The sequence below is a fragment of the Atractosteus spatula genome, chromosome 1 (genome assembly GCF_055471065.1).
Source record: "Atractosteus spatula isolate fAtrSpa1 chromosome 1, fAtrSpa1.hap1, whole genome shotgun sequence".
Lineage (NCBI taxonomy): Eukaryota > Metazoa > Chordata > Actinopteri > Semionotiformes > Lepisosteidae > Atractosteus > Atractosteus spatula.
In genome coordinates, this window is record NC_142706.1 from 25,640,713 (window position 1) to 25,664,080 (window position 23,368).

The 23,368-nt window shown below is 36.6% G+C and overlaps 1 protein-coding gene across 1 annotated transcript in view; it reads right to left on the reverse strand.

Annotated features, from left to right (window-relative positions):
- Positions 1-268: 268 nt before the first annotated feature.
- grxcr1a (glutaredoxin and cysteine rich domain containing 1 a) overlaps positions 269-23,368 on the reverse strand; it is a 56,304-nt gene continuing 33,204 nt past the window's right edge. The window contains exons 2-4 of the mRNA XM_088922999.1: positions 6,068-6,307; positions 4,987-5,052; positions 269-448 (exon numbers count right to left, since the gene is read on the reverse strand). Of these exons, the coding sequence (XP_088779125.1) occupies positions 269-448; positions 4,987-5,052; positions 6,068-6,307 (486 nt within the window). The remainder of the gene's footprint in view (positions 449-4,986; positions 5,053-6,067; positions 6,308-23,368) is intronic.

A 23,368-nucleotide genomic window follows, 5' to 3' on the forward strand; every position in this document is an offset into this window, starting at 1 on the left:
CTCTTAAATAAGTCTTAAAACTCAAACAAAAGCTTATCTTTCCTATTATTTCAAAAGGTAGTTGGGCATATCAATGTTCATTTGTGATAGTGAGAATGGTCATTATTGCTTAGAAGGCTAAAAAAAAGTGAATTAGACTGAAAAACAAAACAATACAAACATGGTGTATAATGTATGCTAGAAATACAATTTATTAAATGTTCCCAATTTACAATGAGTGAGCAAAAGGTTTTTTGGTTGAAAGTGAGATCTTACAACTCTTTGAAAGTCATTGGGTACAGCTCTTGCAGGGCTGTAATCCATTCTCATTGCATGAACTACATTTGAGAGCCTTGAAGGAGTCTGTAAAGCAGTTTCGGAACACTGACATTTTGCTCCCATGGCACATAGAGCAAGGCAAGAAAGCAAATCCCCCGCAGGTAGAACACTCATGTGGATGCTGGACTTTCTGAAAAATAAAAGAGCATGAAAATGATTTCTGAAAAATAAAAATGCATTATAATCATATTTGCTTGTTTTCTCATTATCAATTATTACTGCATGTAATCATTAACAGGAAATTACAAGTAACATCATTAATACTGCAATGTTATAACATAAGATCATGTAATATGACATAAACTATTGGGACTCTAATGTTGTTCGACTAAAAATATTTTATAATTAGTTGCTCCAGTAAATCCAGCACATGTACAGTAAATATGAATTGGTCATTTTAATCCTTTATTGTGGGCTTGAATAATGCTTAAAATGCTATTGAAGGATGATACCAGTCTTACAGCTGGTAAGGCTAGTGTAGCGGAGCTAGTTCGGATACGGTGACGTCATCGCCCTCACTACGCGTAGCAGGGACCTCAGCTGCCTGGGCTGAGGGAGGTCTCCTTTAACTCATGCGGCTGGTTCAACGTTGTGTTACGCCGGAGACCCAGGCGCTGCGGGACGGAACAGGGTGGCAGAGGGCACGAGACTGCACAGAACCACAACGGTCACACTAGCTACAGGTATCTTTGTTCTTATAAGAACAATAAGCTTTCCTGCAATTAAACTGCACCTCTATGATTGCCCTTTTATTACATGTTTTCCTATTGTGGTAACATATTGATCACCAACCTTCTAAAGATTATTTAAAGTATAATCACAGATATTTTTTTGCTCACATTCTGAATGTTTATAATATAGTACTCCTTTTTTTTTTGCAGTCACTCATTATGGTTAGCACCCATTCTAAGCATTAGTGACGATTTGCTCTTCTTATTAAATGTTTCTTATTATCAGTGTTATAACATTTATGCATTAATTATGCACACAGTACTTGCCTAACAATCAGATAATTTTACATTTTCAATTTAACTTGTTTATTTAAGACTCTGAAAACTGTCTGTAGCCATCTTACTGAAGATAACAAGTAAATAATACAAACAATGCACTGATCTGTATTTGAAATGAATGTTAAATTTCTTGAGTCACATCATTGTGGGAAATTTCTGACCTTGCTCACTGTGCTCTGCTGTAAATAATAGGAATTTGTATTGTGTATTATTCCTTCATGAGTGTGGAAATAACATTAATCTGTTTTGACAAGGTTTTGGTTATAAGATGTCCAGCAACAATCACTATATTTAAATATTTAAAAAGTATCATTACTTTGGTTTTACTATAAAATCCAAACTCAGTCACTCAAATAATCAAGTGTGATCTAACCTTAATTTGTATTAACAAATTTGGTGTATACAGAATTGGCATTTCTAATTTATCATTGACGTCCATTCATAATTTACTTTGTGCTCTACTGCATTATTTAAACCATTCTGGGCTTTTGTGAAACAACCACAGTGAAAATGGATTTTAGTATAATTTTTGCTCTCAATAATTCTATCTTCTTAATTGCTACTGGTGAGAGTCAAACAAACCATACGCTGCTTTTGATTAGTCAGTTTGTCAATTTCAGGTTATTTAATGTGATTTGATTTGATTTTTCAATTTTAAAGCAAGTCTGATGGGTAAAGGTTAGTTCCTCCAGAATACTTTCACAATGGTACAGTTGTCTAAGATGACAACATGAATTACAACAGAATGTGTAAATACAGATCAAGTATACTTTATATCTTTGTGACAGAATTTATTGAATTGTGTGTGATAATAATAATAATAATAATTGCTTACACTTATATAGCGCTTTTCTGGACAATCCACTCAAAGCGCTTTACAGGTAATGGGGACTCCCCTCCACCACCACCAATGTGCAGCATCCACCTGGATGATGTGATGGCAGCCATAGTGCGCCAGAACGCTCACCACACATCAGCTATTAGTGGGGAGGAGAGCAGAGTAATGAAGCCAATTCATAGATGGGGATGATTGCCATGATTGGTAAGGGCCAAGAACAAGAAAAGAAAATCTATATAATGCTCATGTAAAGGGAAAGAAATATGAAAATAGAAATTAAATAATAATTAATATACAGTGACTTGCAAAATTATTCAAACCCTTGCACAGTTTTTTTATTTTGTTGCATTAAAGCTTGCAGTCATGATAATGTGAAGTAGCAATTATGATTTGTAATATAATAATACACTATCATACTGTACATTCAAAGCTGAAAACAGAAGGCTCCCATGACACATAGAGCAAGGGACAAAATCAAATCCCCCAGGGAGAAATAAATTATTAAAATGAAAGAAAAATAGAAAACTTATGATTGCATAAGTACTCTAATTATTTTCTATTGCAAACCTTAATAAATATAGGTGCACATAATTACCACACAATTTCAGTAGTTACGTGGCTTCTTTCTCTCTGCAATAATAGCGGTTCACATGATTTCAGAATTCATACACTCATCTATGTAGGGGCCCTCATCCAGGTAATGAATGCCAAGCTAAGATTCAACCATGGAGAACAAGGAGCTTACAAAAACTCACTGATCAAGTTGTATAAAGGCATAGATAAGAAGAAAGAAAAAAACTTAACATTTCTTTGAATATGATAAAGTCATTAAAAAGTATACAGCACCCAGACACTGCCTAGATCAGTTTAACCTTCCTGCCTGGCAAAGAGGAAACTCAATTGGCATGGCAAATGCAACTATTAGACACAGAGTTCAGGGGCTGAATGAAAGAAAATATCCATAGGTCAGCAATATCCTAGTCCCCCCATAAACCTGGACTATATGGTAAAGTGGAAATTCCATTTCAAATGCCACATCTGAAATTGTAATAAAGCAATGATACAGTGAACACTTTAAAAAAATTGGAATGTTTTGGTCTAAATGCTAATTATTACTTCTGACAAACTTACAAACCCAACATAGTGAATCATTCACTGGTGGTGGCAGCATTACATTATAGATCAGCTACTCATAAGCAAGGACTTAAGTTGTTTGTCAAGACTAATGGGAACATAGGGCAAAGTACTGGAAAACCTTCTTCAGACCTAAAACTGGGAAAAAATAAGCTTTTAACAGGATAAGTGTCATGGAGTGATAAAAGTGGGTGTAAAGCAGTAGGCCACTACATTCACCAGAACACTTCTGGTCTTCATTTCAGTCCTGATTTCTGGCCTGAGGGTGGGGGTTTATAAGCCTCAGCCAGAAGGACTGGTGGAGGGGAAGGATTTGGGACACAGACTGCACTATTGGACACAGAAGAGGACTCAAGAGACAAGAGGGGGCTCTACAGCAAGGAAGGCTCTTGAAAATAGAGGAAGGCTCTATCATTATCTTTCTCTCTCTACCCTGTAATTGTTGTGGAGAGACAGAGTAAGAGGAATATAATGGAACCATATTATTTAGAACTGTGAGGCCTAAAGAGGATATCTCAAGTGACCACACAGAGTTTCTTCTCTTTCTTGAGTGTGGTGGAAGGAGGCATACCTTACTTACCTTACCTTACCTTACCTTAGTTTACTTGTGAGAGTGGTGGAGTTTGTATTTTTTTTTCTCTTTTGTGACTTTCTGTCTGGGTCACTGGGGACTGTTAAGTTAATGTATGTGACCCTTGGAGATACTTTTTCTTATCTTCTTTATAAGCTTACATGGCGATGGATTGTAATTGCTAGAGTTATAAAAAGGGCAAATATGTAGAACAACTTTGTTGTGTTGGTCTGTGTGTGCAGTGGTGATTTTGGGAGATACAAAGAACCCATTGCAGGGAGAGCTGTCCTTGAGAAGAAGGTGCCATAGTCATCTCAATGCATTCTGCATATTGTGGTTACTGTGCATTTGTGCCACCCCCATATCCTGCAAAATGTTACTAGCGTGACATAATGACCCAAAGGAAAAACTCACACTAGAATGGCTTAAGAATAAGAAAGTTAATTTCCAGAGTCCTCAGTTTTATCCTAATTGTGGAAAGACTAGAAAACTGCTGTCCATAACCCATCCCCAAATAACGTCAGACGGCTTCAGCAAATCTGTCAAGAAGAATCTGGCATTTCACCAAGCTGGTGTGTAAAGTTAGTAGAGACTTACCCAAAAAGACTTCTGGCTTTAATCGTTTACAACAAATATTAAGTTTAATACTTGTGCAAACAACATATTTCAATTATCTTTAGTTTTTGCTGATATTTGCTGTAACTCATCTTACCCTTATAAGTCATTGGATTGAGCATTCATGTTTTAAATAAAACATTAAATCATAAAAAATAGGTATGCATCATTTCGTAATTTTCACAAAATTGTAGGGTCTGAATACTTTTGAAGGCACTACTGATATTAAAATAAAATATATGAATGTGAAAAACCTATTGAAGAAAAGTTTTTAATTATATGATTTAGTCAGAAAATGATTAATAAACTGTATTTAATGTGACACTTAAGGTTTCAGGATTTAACATTTTAGATGCAAAGAAATAGAAACTGAAACATTGCAAAAGCTTTAGAATTTGAAATAACAAATAACGTAATATTTATTGAGTATTGTATCAATGAATAAGTTGTTTTTTATTTATGATTTTGGTGTGTTTTTTAAAGACAGCAAACTTTTTTACCTCAATTTTGGTGAGCAGATCTTGAAGTTCTCCAGATTCATTCATTTCCAGTATTTTTTCTGCACCCTGTTAGTTTGCAAACAAGGACATTGTGAAACATGAAGTGTATTTCTTGAATATAAATACTCAAACATCACAGTTTACTGTAAAAGGAACACTTACTGTACTAATGGCGTGCATAACCTCACTAAGACTTAGCTTCCCAAGGGATGATGCACAATTTGGCACAACTGACCTAATCTTGGTTTACAACCCTGTAATTCATCGGTCATCCCAATAAAGCTTATTGAATTTGACAATCTGATTTATTAAAGTTTGGTGGGCTTGAGTCAACCAAAGATTCTTTCCTGGCTAGCCAGGAAGAGTTGTAATATTGAACACGGTGAAAATTGTCAACTTTAAAAAGGCAATTTTCATGATGTTCATCCCACATGCCATGTAGACCTCTTATTTTTATTTTGTGTCAATTTTCCTTATAGGTTTGTAAAATTAGTACTACAGGATATTTATTTTATTAGTTGAAGGCCTTATCAAAACTTTCCTTTATTATTCATTTATTTAAAAAATTAAATTATGTTACAATTAACCTTCCTTTTTTAATATATAAATTTTAGTTCAAATTTATCCACCTGGAGCAACATACAATATATACTTTGTTCAAATATACAACACTATCTTCAACCAGAATTTAAACTTGTGACTTTTCATTTAGGGGTCCAGAAACCTAACCAATATTGCACACTGCCACCCCTTAATTAGGAGAAAACATTGCAGTTCAAGGGTATGAGAAAAGCTTCAGAATTTAGTGAAGAGATGTCTTATGTACGAGCAGGAATACCATGGGAGCACAGGAATGGAGATAAAAGAAGCTTAATAGGGAGAATTGTGAATGAACGTGATCATGAAATATTTAACTCTATATCAAAGATGCATAACCAATGCTGAGTGGACATGAGCTAAAAGGGGTTGAATTGTTGTCACTATTACAGACTCTAAAATTACACCTGTGACAACAATGAGACTTTGTAATAGTAAAATGCAGATATTATCTGAAAGTTGTAAGAAAAAATTGAAGTCTTACGCCAAGGTAATGTCCATCGATGAAAACCACTGGAAGTGAGGGAGATTCTGACACCCTCTTACACCTCTCCTCCAGCTCCTTCCCATACTCATTGTTAAGAACAATATTTTTTTCCACAAATTTTACCCTGTGGTTCTGGAATATCTTTCTCACCAGTTCACACCTTTCAAAGGTTGTTCGCACTACCCGGAAACTGGTAGTATATATAACTATTCTTCCAAATTCCAGCATGAAAGTTGGCTGAGAAAAGAAAATAAAAGCAATTCTATTACTGTTCAATACCAGCTTTTATTAGTGATTACATTTATAGTTCTCTAACATATTTGTATAATAGAACAATATTGCATACTAATTTAAGAAAAGATTAAGAACAAATATGAAGAAAGGAATTAGGAATTAACATATCTTAAAAAGTTCCTAGAGTTGAATTTGTATGCGTAAATTGGAGGAAATTTGAAAATAAGTAAAGTTTTGCACTTCCTATCTGTCTGGAGGTGGGCAGGAAGATGGGTCACACAATTGTTAAAGGTGTGTGGACATTATTGGTTTATTAAATTTGTGTCCCTCTTTACAGTTTGGTTGTCTAAATGCTAAATACAATTGACTATAACAGAGTTTAGGTTTTCCTGAAAGGCTGATGTGATGTGATGCAGTGTCGAGCTCATGCTGAGCAATCATACAAAGAGAATGAGCAGCTAAAAGACTGTTGGAGATAACTGAACAATGGGAAGTGATTAATGAAGGGTTAGTAGGGTGCAACACAGGTACAATGGTGTTGTCCTTTAGATAGAGTTCCAGAATACTTTGATACACTTCACACATTAATTTAGCAGCAATATCCCCAGTAAAGTCATTCTAAATGATCAGAAACATAAAGTGTGTTTAGGCCAAGTTAAATATTTAGATTGCTTTACTTTTTGTGATTCTTCAGATTTAGGATTCAAGGAATTAGGAATTGGAATATTTTAAAAGGGTAAGACTCTTATCAGTGTTGTAGCTAGTCTACGTGAATTAGCGTGGTCATATTAATTAATAGAATGTGATGCAATATACTGTAATACATTTGAACATTGATTATTGAATTAAAAATCATCTTTCTAAAGTATTATTGTACAATACAGAATGGTTTATCTTCACTTTATAAGAATATTTGCCCATGTATCTATATGTAATTGTGCATACAATTTACTTAGAAATCACAGAATATACCTAAAAAGTCATGGACATGTGAATGGCAGCAAAAATGTTTCACACTAGATGGTGTTAAATTACTAAGACTGTACACCCCACCCTAATCAAGATCTGACTCAATACATGCTGTGATGTTGCAAACTCCAAACATAAGCATTTTTGAAAATAATATACTTTCATAAATCAAAGGGTCTCTCTGAGTGTGGACAAAGAAGATATATATTTATAATTTTTTGTACGTTTTTGTGCCCGCATTGACTTTTCTTATACAGTATGTGAAGTGCTTTGGCATTCTTCAGGATGAAAAACTGTATAAAATACAAGAAATTAGATATTTAAATTTTATGTACTGTATGAGGCCACAAAGAAGAAAAGTTTAATATGATCATGCCTTTGTGGATTGGAGTTGAGCATGGTTGCAGTTGGCATCAACTATAGTTGGTGTCTGACATTTCTAATATGATTCATACAAGAAAGGGAAACTCATGGTAGATGAAGTCACTATAATTCTTCTTCAGGACGTGTAACAGATCCCCCTCTGATTCATAGAGTAGAAGGTAAACCTGCATATAAATTTTCCCTATTATAGAGGAGCAGCCTAGATGGCAAACGGATCACCCCAACATAATTTTGCCATCCCACCCCAACCATCTTTTTTGGGATGTGAGTCCCAAAAGAAGACATGCCTAGGACTCATTTTAACCAAAACGTAGTAGAAAATGGTTTTGCCTGGTAAAAACATTTTGGCCAGTCTGCCAAATACTTCCCTTCTTTTTAACCTGAGACTGACATGCTAAGGCTAAGATTGACATGCTAACAGCTAAGGTTGTTACTAAAATTGTAAAGGGATAGTTATTTTAACCTTACCTGTAATGATTATCCTTCCTCCAAATATTGTGAGCAATCTCACAGTGCAATCTTGGTGTCTTAGTATCACAAAGATTCATGAGGGTCAGAATAGACTACCCCCTTCCTTTCCATATGGCTTTTATAGGGATAACAGTTTACAAGTGCAGCTAATTTCTTAATTTCCTCATACAAATGTAGCATGTGGAATTTCTCATTGCTGACCTCTGATGGCTCCACCCTCTTTTCACCTAAATCGGACTGACATGTTACTGAAGAACAGAAGAATATAAATGTAATTTAAAAGAAACAGTCATTGTCTCTTGGGTTAGCTTAAAGAGGCAAGCCAGAGGTTTAGTAAGGAAAGGTAAGGTCTGTTTGGACTGGATCACATCAGCACTCATAGAAATGAAGTCAAGCAGTATTGCAAACATCAGTTTTACAGGAAATGTGGTTAGAGTGCTTTTTCTGAAAGAGGTTTATGGAATGGCATATTTATTTACATACACATATAAATAAATGCATGGCCACTGATTTTGTTTATTTTTGTGGAATTCATGAAAGTAATGAAACACCTGGCTCTCTGAGTTGTCTGTTTAATGTACAGTAAATTACAGGTAGGCTAATTAGAGATAGTTTAGAGTAAGTGCAGGCATTTGTGCATGGGTTCAATTGAGAGATATCCTCCACACAGATGAAGGTGTCACTCTAGTCAGTTTCTAGGTTATTGGTTAGACCAGGTGCAGTAATGTTGTTTGTTATCAACTTTCTTTGTGGTTGCTTATTTCACAAGGTTAGGAAAGTAAAGTACATACCAATTAATTTGAAAACAATCATGATAATGCTTATTTGTTATTATTATTGTAGTAAGCCATCTTAGGAGTATGAATTGCTGTTCCTTTGTTTGCTATGCATATTAATGAAGATCAGTTTGTACATGAAGTGATTAAAGTAAGGCAAGACATTTTTAGCAATGATTATAATAAAGATATGGAATTTCTGGGCCGATAACAATAACCGATAATTAACAGCTTGTTGTGACCGATACAGTTACCGATAACCGATGACTGATAATTTTACTTTTTTGCATTTTAAAACAAGTTCACATCATAATCCACAGTTGATGTGTAATGAGGGTAAGAAAGCTAAAACTCTGTAAAGCTTAGCATCCTCATCGGACTAAAGTCAGAAGTCCATACTGTACAGTAAGTCTGTTGTGAAGCTACAGTAATGTCTCTGAAGCTAATGTCTTTGATCAGGTTGTGTATCTGTGTGGCGACAACATCATACAGAGCCGGTGTCATATCGAATTCAGTATGTCGTGGAAATATGTATCCCCTTTCAAAGTGCCAATGTGCACTGGAAATCAAAATTATTTGCATGTCCCTAACAAAAACAAGCTCACACAAGCATTGTTTAGAATTGCGCGTTTCCTACAGACAATATGAAATGTGTGCATGAGCAGGCAGACAAATCATAACTCTGATTTCCAGTGCAGATGCGCACTTTGAAAGAGGATTCCACTGCATACTGAATTCGATACGACACCGGAAAGGCAACATCAGAAAAGTAGCGGCGGCTTGAGAGAGTATAACGGGGTTCCAAAAGCTCAATTAGTTGACAGAATCCTTGATCCTCCAGAATCGAAAAGGGTTGGTCATCAAATGCCATAAACTCAATTTGTCTGTATTTGCTTTATTCTTCGGACTGTACTTGGCAAATTTTCTGCAATTTTCAAATGCCTGTCAGATAGGCATTGCTGTACTTGCTACTGTTTTTGTTTTCTTGCCAATGCTTACTGACTCATCTTCTTTAAAATAAATTATTAGAATTAAGAGTTTTAGTATCTCTGTCAGTAACTTCACATGAGAATAAACTATGCATCTAAAAAAATGTGAATGCAGAGTTTCTCTGATATACAGAATTTTCTAGTTGTCATATGTTAAATGCTAATTAATAAAAAATACTTCTGTGGAGTAGCAGGCTCCTCATTATTGTGAAAGTCATCAAACATAACACAGACCCCACACATTACTTATGGAAGAACTATAACAGTCAGATGGATGCTTGCAGTTCAGTGTTTAAAATGATGGTTATGCTGAGAAGGTATTAATCAAAGATAAAATGGGGAAGCGTAGTTCTCTCAAACATGTGGATTTGCAGATTAGAGGGTAGAATGGTAGTTTGCTAGCTCCATGAAGTTGCCCCCCCTATATACAGCACAAACAATGAAAACCACCTCATTCGTTAGTGCTACAGTACGTTTGTGCCGGTTTGTGCCATTAAAAGTAATGTTTGTGCTGCTTTAGTTTCCGAGATATAACACCTTGTTTTTTCGGGGTCATGACGTCACACAGCCCCCTAGAATGTCATAGAAGAACTGGACCGGTCTCATTCATTAGTGCTACGTTTGTTTGTGCCGTTGAAAGTAACGTCCCTTGTTTATCAGGTGGTCACGTGACCATGCATGGCGACTTTGAGTTCAAGCTTTCTGTTACTGGTGCGAGAGTAACAATTCTGCAATTTGAAAGGCCATTGATTTTGCTTTTAATACCAGTATCTTTGGTGCGTTTGTGTGAACAGGAAAATTAAAATTGTCACCAGTATCACACCCTAATCAGAAGAGATGCTGATATAGCCTTAAAAGGCGAACATTAGCAAGCAACTGCATGTTCTTACAAAGAGGCTTTAACTAACATGTCTCAATATTTCGTAATAGGGATGATCCAGCCTTTGTCCATTTTCATGAAAATTAATTCTAAGCATCTTGCATCTATGTTACATCCACTGCACATTTCATTTGTTGGACAGTCCTTAAGAGAATCCATCCTTTTACAAGGTTCTATGAAACAGAAGCAACAAAAACAAACTAAAAAATGTTTGAAGAGTGTAAATGATACATAGCCTCTTTTCAACCAAAGACGACTTTGAAGAAAAAGAAAAAAAAACACAGACTTTGGGGAACCTTGGAAATCTATATGAAAAATGATTGTAAAGGATTAGTTGTCTCATAGATGTTAATGGAAGAGTAGAAGGAAATAAAAAGGAAACTGGTATATGTAATAAAGAATATTTCACATACTGTAGGTGTTTACAAAGGAAGAAACTTACACCTTGCCCCAGGCTAAGTTAAGACAATGTTCTTTATTGAGTAATCTTAGTATATAAGATGGAGAGCTAAGAGTTAGAGGGAATAGAATCATTTGAACATTTCTCCAGGTCCTGGTGGTAATCTTGCTCTAAAAGAAATGTTCACAGGGATTATTAAGATATTTCCTCTGTCACTTGTCATTGTAAGCACTGGAAAATTCCAAATAAAAGTTTTTAAAGGTTATCACAATGGGGTATAAAACTGCACCAGATATTTACAAATATTTACATGGGACAGTCACCATGGATTTCTAAAAGTCTGATCTTATTTTACTGACTTGTTATATTTAAAAAAGAAGAACACATACCTATTGAGCATATGGAATGGTACATATATATATTTTCAATAGCCTTTTTGATAAGGTACACTAAAAATCATTTTAAAGATGAATGCATAAGCATCGAAATGAATTATGTAACCTTTTTAATCTGATCATCAGGATGTGATGCAGGTGCATCTATTACGCTTGAGGAATTGAGAGTAGTTTTAATTAACTGTAGACAGCATAATAAAATAAAATTAAAATATAATTTGAAAAGACTATAGCAGCAATGTTTATTAATAAACCACAGAATTAAGTGTTGCTGTGAATTTTGCTGTGAACGTTATTCTCATTCAGCTCAACTCTAACCTGGAGGTCTGACTGACTGTCAGTACAAGGCTACAGCTGACCTCTCTACTTCCTAATTCTCTACATCTAACAGCGAACCTGTCAAACTTCTCAAGTTTGCGGACGACACTACCCTGGTTGGTCTCATCTCAAATGGTGATGAATCTATACACCGGGAGGAAGTAAGGTGTTATGGTGTGAAGTTTACAACCTGGAGCTGAATACGCAAAAAACTGTGGAGATGGTTATTGATTTCGGGAAGAAGCCTGCTCCTCCCCTTCCCTTGGAAATACATGACTTCATGGTCAGCAGAGCAGAGTCTTACAAATTTCTAGGAACTATCATTCAACAGGACCTTAATTGGAACAGAAACATTACCACAATTATCAAGAAGGCCCAACAGCACATATACTTTTTGAGACAGCTCAAGAAATTTGGGCTGTCACATGTGCTGCTGGTCCAATTCTACACAGTGTAGCGGCGAGGCTTATTAATAAGACAGAATTAAGTGTTGCTGTGCTTTCCCAAATGAGGCCCCATCTCTCTCTTCATCTCTGTGGTGCAGCCACAGAGAAGCTATTCATGCAGGCTGATTTAAAGATGTTTTCTTTTGATAAGGGACAGCTCCCAAATGGCACTTAGCTAAGCCTGGCTATCATGATCAATGGTCATCCATTGGCGCCTATCTGTCTAGGGAGTGCCAGATGGACATCTGGACTGCATTCCTAAGTGTCAGGAGTAAGTGACTCATATCTCACCTTGATCAACCAATCAGGGACTGGTAGGGCCGAGTAACCCACGTGGGACTCTGATGCCCATGAAACTTTCAGCCAATAAACGAGCTGAAGTTCCTCCAGGTAAAAACAGGCAACACAGAGAGCCTGTGAGATTATTCTAAGACTTTCTAAAGAGAATTCTAAGGAGAATTCCAGGGGTGCGAGACAATTCCAGGGCAGGACGGCCCAGGAGCAGAAAGGCTCCCAAGGGCAGGACATTCTCGCAGCGCGCCTCCTGACCATCCTGAGACTCAGCCCGGACAACCACGGAACGGCCAGTGTGTCCGAGTGCCAGAACTTTGCTTTGTTCTAAGAGTTGAGAGCGGAGGTTGCCAGAGAGTAACCAGAGGATCCACCCGAGGTTAGCATCAGCAGCAAGCCTCGTGAACAGGTCAGAACTGTGGACAGCTGAATCACTATTCAGAACTAGCGCTTCATCAGGAATGAACCGTTCCTCTTCCTGACTTGCTGGGACCCACAGTCATCTTTTCTCCTGTGCACAAACTTTGCTAGTTAAAGCCAACACTAACTAGCCGGTCAGTGAGCATCAGCAGCGCACCGTCGCAAGCCGCACGGCACAGCCTAGCACGGAGCCAGAGAGCCCGCAGGAGATCTGAATCCCCAGAGATTGGATGAGTATTCAACTTCAATGCATTACAGCTCGAGAATTCAATTGTTATCCCAACCAGTTGATATCAATTTAATTCCTAAGAGTTATGTACTTGTTTTGAGTATCCAATGTAGAAGTTATAACCAAGTTCATTTACGAAACGGTCTAAATGAATGATATACAGTACTGAACGTATGTCCTCTTGATATATGTAACTCTTCGTAACTGACTGAATATATACCTTTTGTATTCTGATAACCCTCTCGATAAGATCTGGTAGGTTTATATGCATATTCTATGTATTAATAAATGTATCCTCGTGTATTAGTACCTGTGTGTGTGCGTTGTTTGAGTTATATCGCAAGGTTGGATTCTAAAGCCATTAAAAGAATCAATTTTGTGATTTACTGCTACAATTAATAATTGTCCCAGTAAATTCCCAAACCCCTACAGAACTGGTGCCTCGTGAGAGCACACTACAACAGCTATAATAGAATCAGTCATCACATCTTCTATTTCTGTTTAGTTTGGCTCTACATCATCACATACAAAGCGGAAATTACAGAGCATTGTGCGATGTGCAGAGAAAATCATCGGCTGCCGGCTCCCCCCCTCACAGATTTATATTCATCTAGGATGAGAAAGAGGGCAGGGAAAATTATGGCTGACCCCCCCACACCCAGGCCACTCTCTCTTCCAGCATTTTTCCTCTCAGCGGAGACCAAGAGTGAGAGCCCTAAAAATTGTGACTAACCGACAAGTGTACAGCTTCTTTCCCCAGGTTATAGGTCTCATAAACAAGGACACTTCTTATATTCTTTTTCTGTGACTAGTAATAAACATTTTTATTTAATGGCACATGCCACTGATATTTTTGTAAACATAGCAGTACTCATTGTACATTTTATTATTCAACTGTATATACCTTTAAATTGTACATATCACTGAGATTTGTTTTTATCTGTAGGTTTTTTCTTTTATTTTATTGGAATTTATGTTTACACCTGCACCAAGAGAAATTTCTTGTATATTTTGCACTTGGCGAATAAATGTTTCTAACTGCTAACTTATAAACTTCTAACTTCTAAAAGTATTTACTGTCAGTAAGTATCTGATCTTTGAGTATTTCCATGAGACTGATTAATGAATTATTTATTATTTATTATCAGTGCTCTACTAAATGAATAATTTTTGTACTGGTATCTCTTCTTAATCCCGATATTTGTTGTATTTTACTAACCCTTAGGTAAACCATCTGTCATTTTTTATCTAGGTACATTTTTTAAGTATTTACTTTGATAATCATAATAAACTTTATTTTATATACCTTTAACGGTGGCTTCTCAAAGCACTTTACAGTGCTGAAGGAGAAAACTATAGGACCAGTAGGATCAGGATGGGAATATTTAATGGCAGGATCTGATTCAGGAAATGTACAGTAGGCAACTGATAGCCTGGGATACTGAGGACTGGAAACTCTGACCTGTCCAAGTGTAACATATATATAATGTATTTTCAATCCGTGTGCAGACTTATTATTCTGTCAATTCATTCCTAAGAGTCAAGAAAAAGGTACTGCAAATTAATGTCACAATTTATAAATTATGCCATTAAATTCATATAAAACTGCAGTAATTATTTGCATATTTATTTTGCATAGTTTAAAAATGTATTTACTAATTGAAAAAAGAAATGAAACACCTCCTCCTCCACACTCTGGCCCTCCTGTCTGAAACGGGCTGAAGAATGACTAATCTGTGAAGATAACCTGATGCCACTTCTGACGAGTCCATCGCCGCCTCTGTCTGGCCCAAGCCAGACAGGTATGACGTCTAGGAGGTGTGAGCAGAGGGTCTCTGACAGGTCGCCTTGCTCTAACGCCAGCAGCATGGAGCCTCACTGCCCTGTCAATGTTATGGACATTGTGTCTGCTGGGAGTTTCAGCAGTAGTACGGGTGGCATATCTGAAACAATCTCTCAGATGGACCAGTCTGATGTGTTGGTCTGGTGTGGTCACTCGAGGGCGACCAGATCTTGGATGGTCATCTGTCCTGCCAGTCTGCTGAAACCTTCTCTGATGTCGGGACACAGTGAAGCGGCTTACTCCATAGTGTCTGGCAACACTGGCACATGACATGCCTGCCTGCAGCATGCCAATGGCCCTCTTCCTTGCTTTTGGTGACATTCGAGAAAGAAAACTGATTAAATTTGTCCATTTTCTAAGCTTTGAATTAAGGCCTTTTTAAAGGTGACCTGATCAGGCATTGTTCCACCTGGACCTCGTTGGGTCAAAGTGCACATAACGAGCTTTCGTGTTATTGGCAAGCTGCAATGCCTTACTGAACAAGCTGTAGTGCTGGTCAGAGGGCTTAAAACAAATTGACAACTTTATGTGAAAGTACATAAGCTATAACTATAGTATTCTCATTCCAGAAAATGCTGCGTTTCTTTTTTCCATCAGTATATAAAATTAGAAGTAATATTTATTCTTCATTACATTTGAAACTTAATTTCATTTCATTCTATAATGTCAATCATTCAGAAAGCAAACAAAACTTCACACCAAACATTGAAACAAACACTAAGGGTCACAACTGTCAATTTTCAGTAGGTGTATTTAAGAAATAAAGAATTGATTTGAAGTTTTTTTTTTATCAAGTAAGCCGTCTCTGAGACAAGCTTTCTGAGAATATAGTTGAAACCATTTTTTAAAGATTTAATTTCCTGTTCTGATCTGTAACTTTTCTTTCCTTCTTTTCCATACTTAATGTCAAAACAGTAACTATACAAAGTATAGTTCTTTGAACACTAATTTCCTGGATTACACGCATATGATGGTTTTTACAAACAGAATCTATGGACCATGCATAAAGGACATTTTAAGAGCATAATATTTGTTGGACAATTTTAAGATATTAATTTTAGGAGTTGAATACATTTTTTTATATCTATGGAGAGCTAGAAGATTCCTGTTATTTACCATATTTATTTGTTTGTGTTTACAGACCTTAAATTATACACCAAAAACAACCACTTCCTCCAATTCAGGGTCAATAGGGAGTCAGCCTTTCCCAGAGAGCAACAGGAACAAGGCAGGATACACTTTGGAAGGGGTGCCAGCCCATCACAGGGCAGACACATAAACACACATACACTCATACCTAGTGCCAAATTTCCCAGAAGTTAATTAACCTGGCTTTTTTCCAGCCGCATCACCTACCATTGTTCCTTCAGCCAAGAAGGATGCCTTATTGCTGCACTCCTCAGTGGCAGAGGACCTAGAAAGCACATGATGCAAGTACATTTCTCTCTTACCCTGAGACCCCTTACCCCCTCTCACAGGCTCTAAACCATTGTTAAAAGGTTTATGAGAAGTTATCATTTATTGCAATACAGTTTATGCATCATTAAAACCTGATACACTATTTTGACTACATGGACCCACACCATGTAGTCACATGTACGTAAAGCAGAAAATTGGGATGAAAGTGATGGAATCAGGGATACATATAGATTTTAAATCTGTAGTTTGTTCGAATTCAGATTAATGTTTGAAAATTGATTTTTGAAGATTTCTGCATGAGTACACAGATGCAGCCATTCAAAATGGGTGGGGTATTTTGCGGTATACCACGGTGGGCGTGTCGCAGTATCACGCAGTATCACGGGGTAAATCGCGTCATTTGACGTCATGCCAGAAAGTATCCGGCATCACCTTGTAAAACCGCCAGGAGGAGCCAATAAAGCTTAACCTCTCATGTACAGAATTTGAGCTTTTAAATTTAAACTGTGTATTACAGCATGTTAATCATCAGTCAATAAAAAGTTGGTATATTTTATGAAAACAAGATTGCTCAGTTGGACAAAAGTACACAACCTACCTATCAGAAATATTTATGCATCAAAGCCTTTACTGAAGATATTACTAATAGTATTAATAATGAATGACTTTGGACAAGCTGTAAACTCAAAGTATAATTTCTTTAGCACATTTGTTCAAGCACTTGGAATCTGTCCAAGCCCTACTTTGTCAGGCATTTTCTTTTACTGCAATGAACATAAAAACTCCCTTGCTTTTAACAGAGCGTTTCATAATTTCTAACTACGAAAATTATTTAAACTGCGACACTTATCATTCAAACAGAGCTCGAAATATCACAAGTATCCCCAAGAGCACAGCAAAGACTGTATTAAAAGAATCGCGTATCTAAAGAAATTAATAAGATATAATTATATTCGTGTACTGCGACAGGGCTGTGTAGGGCTGTTTCACCTCTCTCTTCATGTGACTCTATTCAAAAGCCATTTAGCAAAGAGGGGATGAGAAGAGTGACAAACTAGTATACTTTAGATCTTTTTTTCTGAACCAGGGAAAATCTGATCATGTTTCTCTATAACAATAATAAAAAACATTATTTTACATATCACCTTTAAAAGTGGCATCTCAAAGCAATACAGTAGATGGAAAAACAGTTAAAAGGACCAAAGTAAATACCAGACAAACGCAAACGCGTTTTTAATAAAATGCTTTTATTCATTCAGCAGAGAGTGAGAGGGACATCCAGCAGAGAGAGACAAACACACCAGTTTTCATTGACAAAAAGTAATTGTTTTTTTACATTCCTCTTGTCTAACAGGAATGTTTTGTTTGTGGACAGACTGTTAGACTAGAGGAAAAGAGCGCCTCCTTCTACGAAGCATTTCGTTGATCCGATCACGAATTCTTTTCTAGTCGCACGAAGTAAGGGTTGAGAATCTTCGATTCACCACGCTACTAATGGCTTCCCGGAGATTGCAAGGCAAGGCACTTTTGCCTCTGGACCCATCGAAATTTACAGACGTGGTCCACCCCCAGTAAATTTCAAAAGTCACAAGATTTCGAAACACGGGGGCGGCGTAGCATTCGGCTCTTGCTTTCCCGTCCAATGAAAGGCAGGTTCCTTTTGCCGAAGTCGGGAGACATTAGAGGCTTGCCACACCCGGACTGTTAAACCAACGCATTAGCACGTCAAAGCCCATTGAGGAGCCGGGCGCAATAATTGTTTTGTCCCTTGATTTACTGATCTGCATTAATTACAGAAATCGAGTTCCTGCTCTTTGCAGATGACCTTGTCCTGCTGTCGCCCACAGAACAGAGGCTGCGGCAGAACCTGGGACTGCTGGAGCAGCACTGTCAGACCTGGGCGCTGACAGTCAATCTGGACAAGACCAGAGTTATGGTTTTCCAGAAAAAAAGCCAGACCTCAGGGAAACAGGTACAAATTCACACTTAACAACAACACATTAACACCTAACAACGGGAGCAGGGCCGAATTAGGCCAGTACCCACTATTGTTAAACATACAGAAAAGAATATTAAAGTATTGGCTTTAGTATTAGCTATACAGAACATTAAAGTGCCCTTTTCCATTCAGCGGGTGTCTGAGCCGCTGTGTCCTATCTTCTGACAGTCGCTGTTGTGAATGTCTGTAGAGTGTATCTTATTTTTAGTACTATATTTTTATATTATATTCCCTATTAATCAAACTCTAAGAGCACTCTGTCAAAGTGCAATGAAATACAATATTGTTGTTGTTGCTGTTATTGTTGTTTTTATCCTGTAAAGCGTTTTAGAAACCACCTTTAAAGGCGATATATAAAAGCGCTGATTCTTATGGAATGTGTTTCGCCGGGGAACAAGTATAACCTTGTTCATGCACAAACAGTGGCATGTTACATTATTAATTTGGGTGTCTCCTCTTGCCAGAAAGCTCTAAATTGCATTTTGAGTGCGGTTTTTGACTTTTTTTAAATTGCAACCCGTAAATAAAGCTGATACTGTTTAGACTTATATTAGGATTTAGACTTATATTAGGATTATATACTTTGTGAAAAGTGATAGTCTTTTAACCTTTTCTGTGAATTCGCTTGTTATCTAACAAATGCATACTTTAGAATTTGATTAACAGGGAATATAATATGGAATTGCGTATCTAAACAAATTAATAACGATATAATTATATTCATGTACTGTCTGGCGGAATAAACTGAAGAGGTTAGTTAATGCGACACGGAATTACTTTCCACCCCGTCTACATTCTCAGAGTAGAACAGACTAACCTTCTAATGAAAGACGGTCTACCCCCCACGGACAGGAAAAGCGCCCACAGGCACTTAAACTTAATATGGTCAGTAACAGTAAACAGTAACATGGTCAGAAGGAGCACGTACAAACATTTCCGAAATAACCACATGTAAGACTCTGATGCTTAAAATGTTTAGGGAGAAAGTGGAATACTTGTGTGTATTTTTTCTTTGAACTACCAATACCAGCCATATACAGTCTGTAACGTAGGGATTTCTATATGTCTTTACTTAGTGGTTACATTAGTGACAAAGGCTAAACTTTAAGCTTCAGTAACGCGTACATATCTCCCCTTTTTATAAAATGACATGGTTGAAAACTGTTCCAGAGCCACTATTGTTTTATCAGTGAAACGTACATCATGAAATGCCTCTCCCTGTTCAATCCACTGGAAAAAAGAAAAGGAGCATAAAGCGTCTGATGGTCATAAATGATATTCATTTAGGAACAGCATCAGAGATATGTTTTTAACTGCACTGCATCGGAGAGAATACCATAGTGTGTTTTTTTTTTACTCCCTGGTGGAAACTGGCTTCCATAAGAATCAGTATGGCTCAGAGATTAAATAAAACTTCACTCTCACCAAACAAATGTATATTTCTAAATATCACAACATGATCGAATTTAAGTCATTTTAATAACAATGAATAGTCACCAAGGCGTTACAATATAAACATTTATATTGATTTAAATTGCGTTTTGATTTAAATCGCAAACGCGGGTTTAAATATATGTGTTTTTTGATTCACAATCAGACAAATGCAACATAAATCGATATCTTTGTCTTCTAAGTATCTTAATAAACTTTCAGCATAGCTTTCTAGATTTATTTTTCTTCAGTAGTATACTTTAGATCTTTTTTTCTGAACCGGGGAAAATCTAATCATGTTTCTCTATAACAATAATAAAATACATTATTTTACATATCACCTTTATGTGAGATCACCTTAAGGACAGCACATACAAGGGTTAATTGCACAATGGACCGCGCAAAGAAATTTAAAATAGTCTTCTTTAGGTGTGAGGGCAGGATAGGATCACAGAAGGCATAATCAGCAAATTAGGAAAATAAAGAACAGGACAGGTGAGACGTTTATCCAGAGAGCGAGTGATCAGAAAAAGGAACAGCTGTTACGCCCAGGTTTTACGCTCTCTCTCTGCTGAATGAATAAAAGCATTTTATTAAAAACGCGTTTGCGTTTGTCTGGGTATTTACTTTGTAATCTGTGGTTTACATCTACTGTATTGTTTTGAGATGCCACTTTTAAAGGTGATATGTAAAATAAAGTTTTTTATTATTGTTATAGAGAAACATGATCAGATTTTCCCTGGTTCAGAAAAAAGACGATTAAAATCTGTAATCTTTCCACTTGTATGTCATCGGAAAATACAAGAAGTTTCTGCTTTGTGTAAGGATGGTATCAAAAAGTAATCTAAGTGGTGAGAAAGCTGTGCTCCTCAAAGCGCTTTACAGGATAAAAACAATAACAACAATAGTGTTAGGCTGGGCAAACGATTTTTTTATAGAAATACAAAATGAGATATAATGATGTGTTCCGGCTAAGACATTAACGAGTACAACCCCCCTCTCTGCGGGAGTGCTGGCTGTCACGAATTAAACCAGTTTCACAGGTATTTTCAAAGTAGAAGGGGGCGAGATTTCCAGCGAAAGACACCTCCCCCCTCCAAAACCAAGGAAGTACAGTACTTACTAGTTAAGAAAGCTAGGCTCCTCAATGAAATCGCTTTAACATGCTAATGCATTGGTGTAACAGTCCGGGCGTGGCAAGCTTCTAATGTCAACTCGACTCGATTGGAAGACAATGAACATATTCTAGCCCTAAATGAATTAATAGCAAATATGGTTTACATAAAAGACATTTTTCCAAGAAAGTTTATAATAATACGATCTATAGTTGAAATCTGAGCCTAAATAAAAAGAAAAGGCATTTTCAGAGAGCAATTACGCTGTGTTTATGTAGAATAAGTGATTAGGTTTATGAGCAATCCAATTACTTATTTGTTTAAAACGCTATATAAAATAAAGTTTATTATTAATTTGCTGGACAGAGCGGTGAACATTATTATGCGTAAGACAAAGATAACGATCCTGATCAGTTTAGAAATCTGTGTACGCTGTAAGGTTTTTACTTCTTAAACTTTTAAAATACAAGTTTCGAATAGAAAGAAATCCTCTTCCTGGTACAGTACTGTATGTATAGCAAACCAGCACGTCTTTTTTCTCCAATCAGAGGGGTGTCAGATGGTGTCAGCCAATCACCATTCTCAAGCCCTACCATAATCTCTGGTACGGGTAGACCCCAGAATTCTGTCCCATAGTTTAGACAGATGATAGATACTTTTATTGATCCCGTGAGGGAAATAAAGTAAATCATTTTAATTTTAGGAAATTATTAAACGCTCGGTTAAAAGCAAAGGAGATTGTCTCTTATAGTGGACATAAAAACAAGAGTTCGCTGGCATTATATCCTAGAAGACACAGACCGGCGCCAGACCTGGAGAATGCCCGCAGCGTAAAAGAAAATGCCTGATGAACTAGGGATTGGACAGTTTCCAAGTGCTTGTACAATCGATGGAAATGTTCAAATAAATGTGCAAAAGAAATAAACAAAATAATCATTTATTTCTTTATCATATTGGCTAGCTAATGTCCTCTCTTTGTTGGTTAGTGGCTGTGTTTCTGCGTTGGGTAGCAACAGGTGACTGTTCTCAGGCGGAAGATGTAAACAGCTTAATTTTCGTGTTAAATAATTTTTTAAAATTAAAATTCATTCTATAAAGAAATCGCATATTTGGGTACCGTTTCATAAAACTTTCATGCTTAAAATGTTTAGGGAGAAATGGAAGACTGGTGTGTATTTTTTCTTTAAACTACCAAGACCAGCCATACACAGTACAGTTTACATACATACAGTAATGTTTATGTTCCTAAATTAATATCGTTTATGACCTTCAGATGCGTTATGCTCCTCTTCTTTTTATGCTCAGCTACTAAAATTTCCCTTTAGTGGTAAAATTCCATATAAATATTCAAAACTAAGCGGATTAAAATGTGCACAGTAAAGACATTAAATGATTAAATCTTTTCACTACCAACCAATGCACCACGAGTGCCCCTGTCGGTCATTTTGGCCAGCCAATCACTTACCGCGGTGCCCTCCGGTGCCCCGCGGTGGCTTGTGGGTAGGTTACCGTACCGCGGGTTTGTACCGCGCATTTTGAATGGCTGCATCTGTATGGTAAAGAAAATCAGCCTGAGGAGAAGTTCCTGTTTCTATATGGAAACTGATATTTTTTTGCATGTTTTTCACCATTTGTGTCAAACACAGAACCTTTTCCCTATTTGTGTAAGACACATTTAAAAACATAAATATAAGGACTACTACTACTGTACCAGTAATTGTTAGTTTAGCAATACAAAATTAATTAGACTTTTTTATAAGGTATTTACTCATTACTTATTGTAAAATATGCTTTGTTGATGCTTGTTTATCTGGTAACAGTTAGAGCATGAGTCAGCTGCACTCAGGATTCCACAGCTGAGTCTTAAGGGACTATACTGTCATTTGGGAATATAACAAACACCAAATTTTAGGGCTGCCCTTAAACAACTTTAAAGCTTTAAAGAGCACGTTTTTCAAATAAGTGAATTTGTAACCCTTTGTCATTTGATTAAAGTCCACATTCTGTGTTTTTAATGTAGGTGTTTGTGTTCTATAAAGTATACTTTAAGTAGAAGCACATCCATTAATCATTAGTATCTGCAGGTCTGCAGGGCATGAATAATTTTATAATCTAATTTAGTTTAGTTTCTAAGCTTTAGAATTTTAGTACAGAGCTTTTCAAAGAAATTAACCTAGACTGCAGTATAAAATAGTCATTTGTTGTATACATAAATATGATGGTGTTAAACACACACGTGCATATTCATCATGATCCAATTTTCTCACTAAACACTGTCCTTTAAAAATC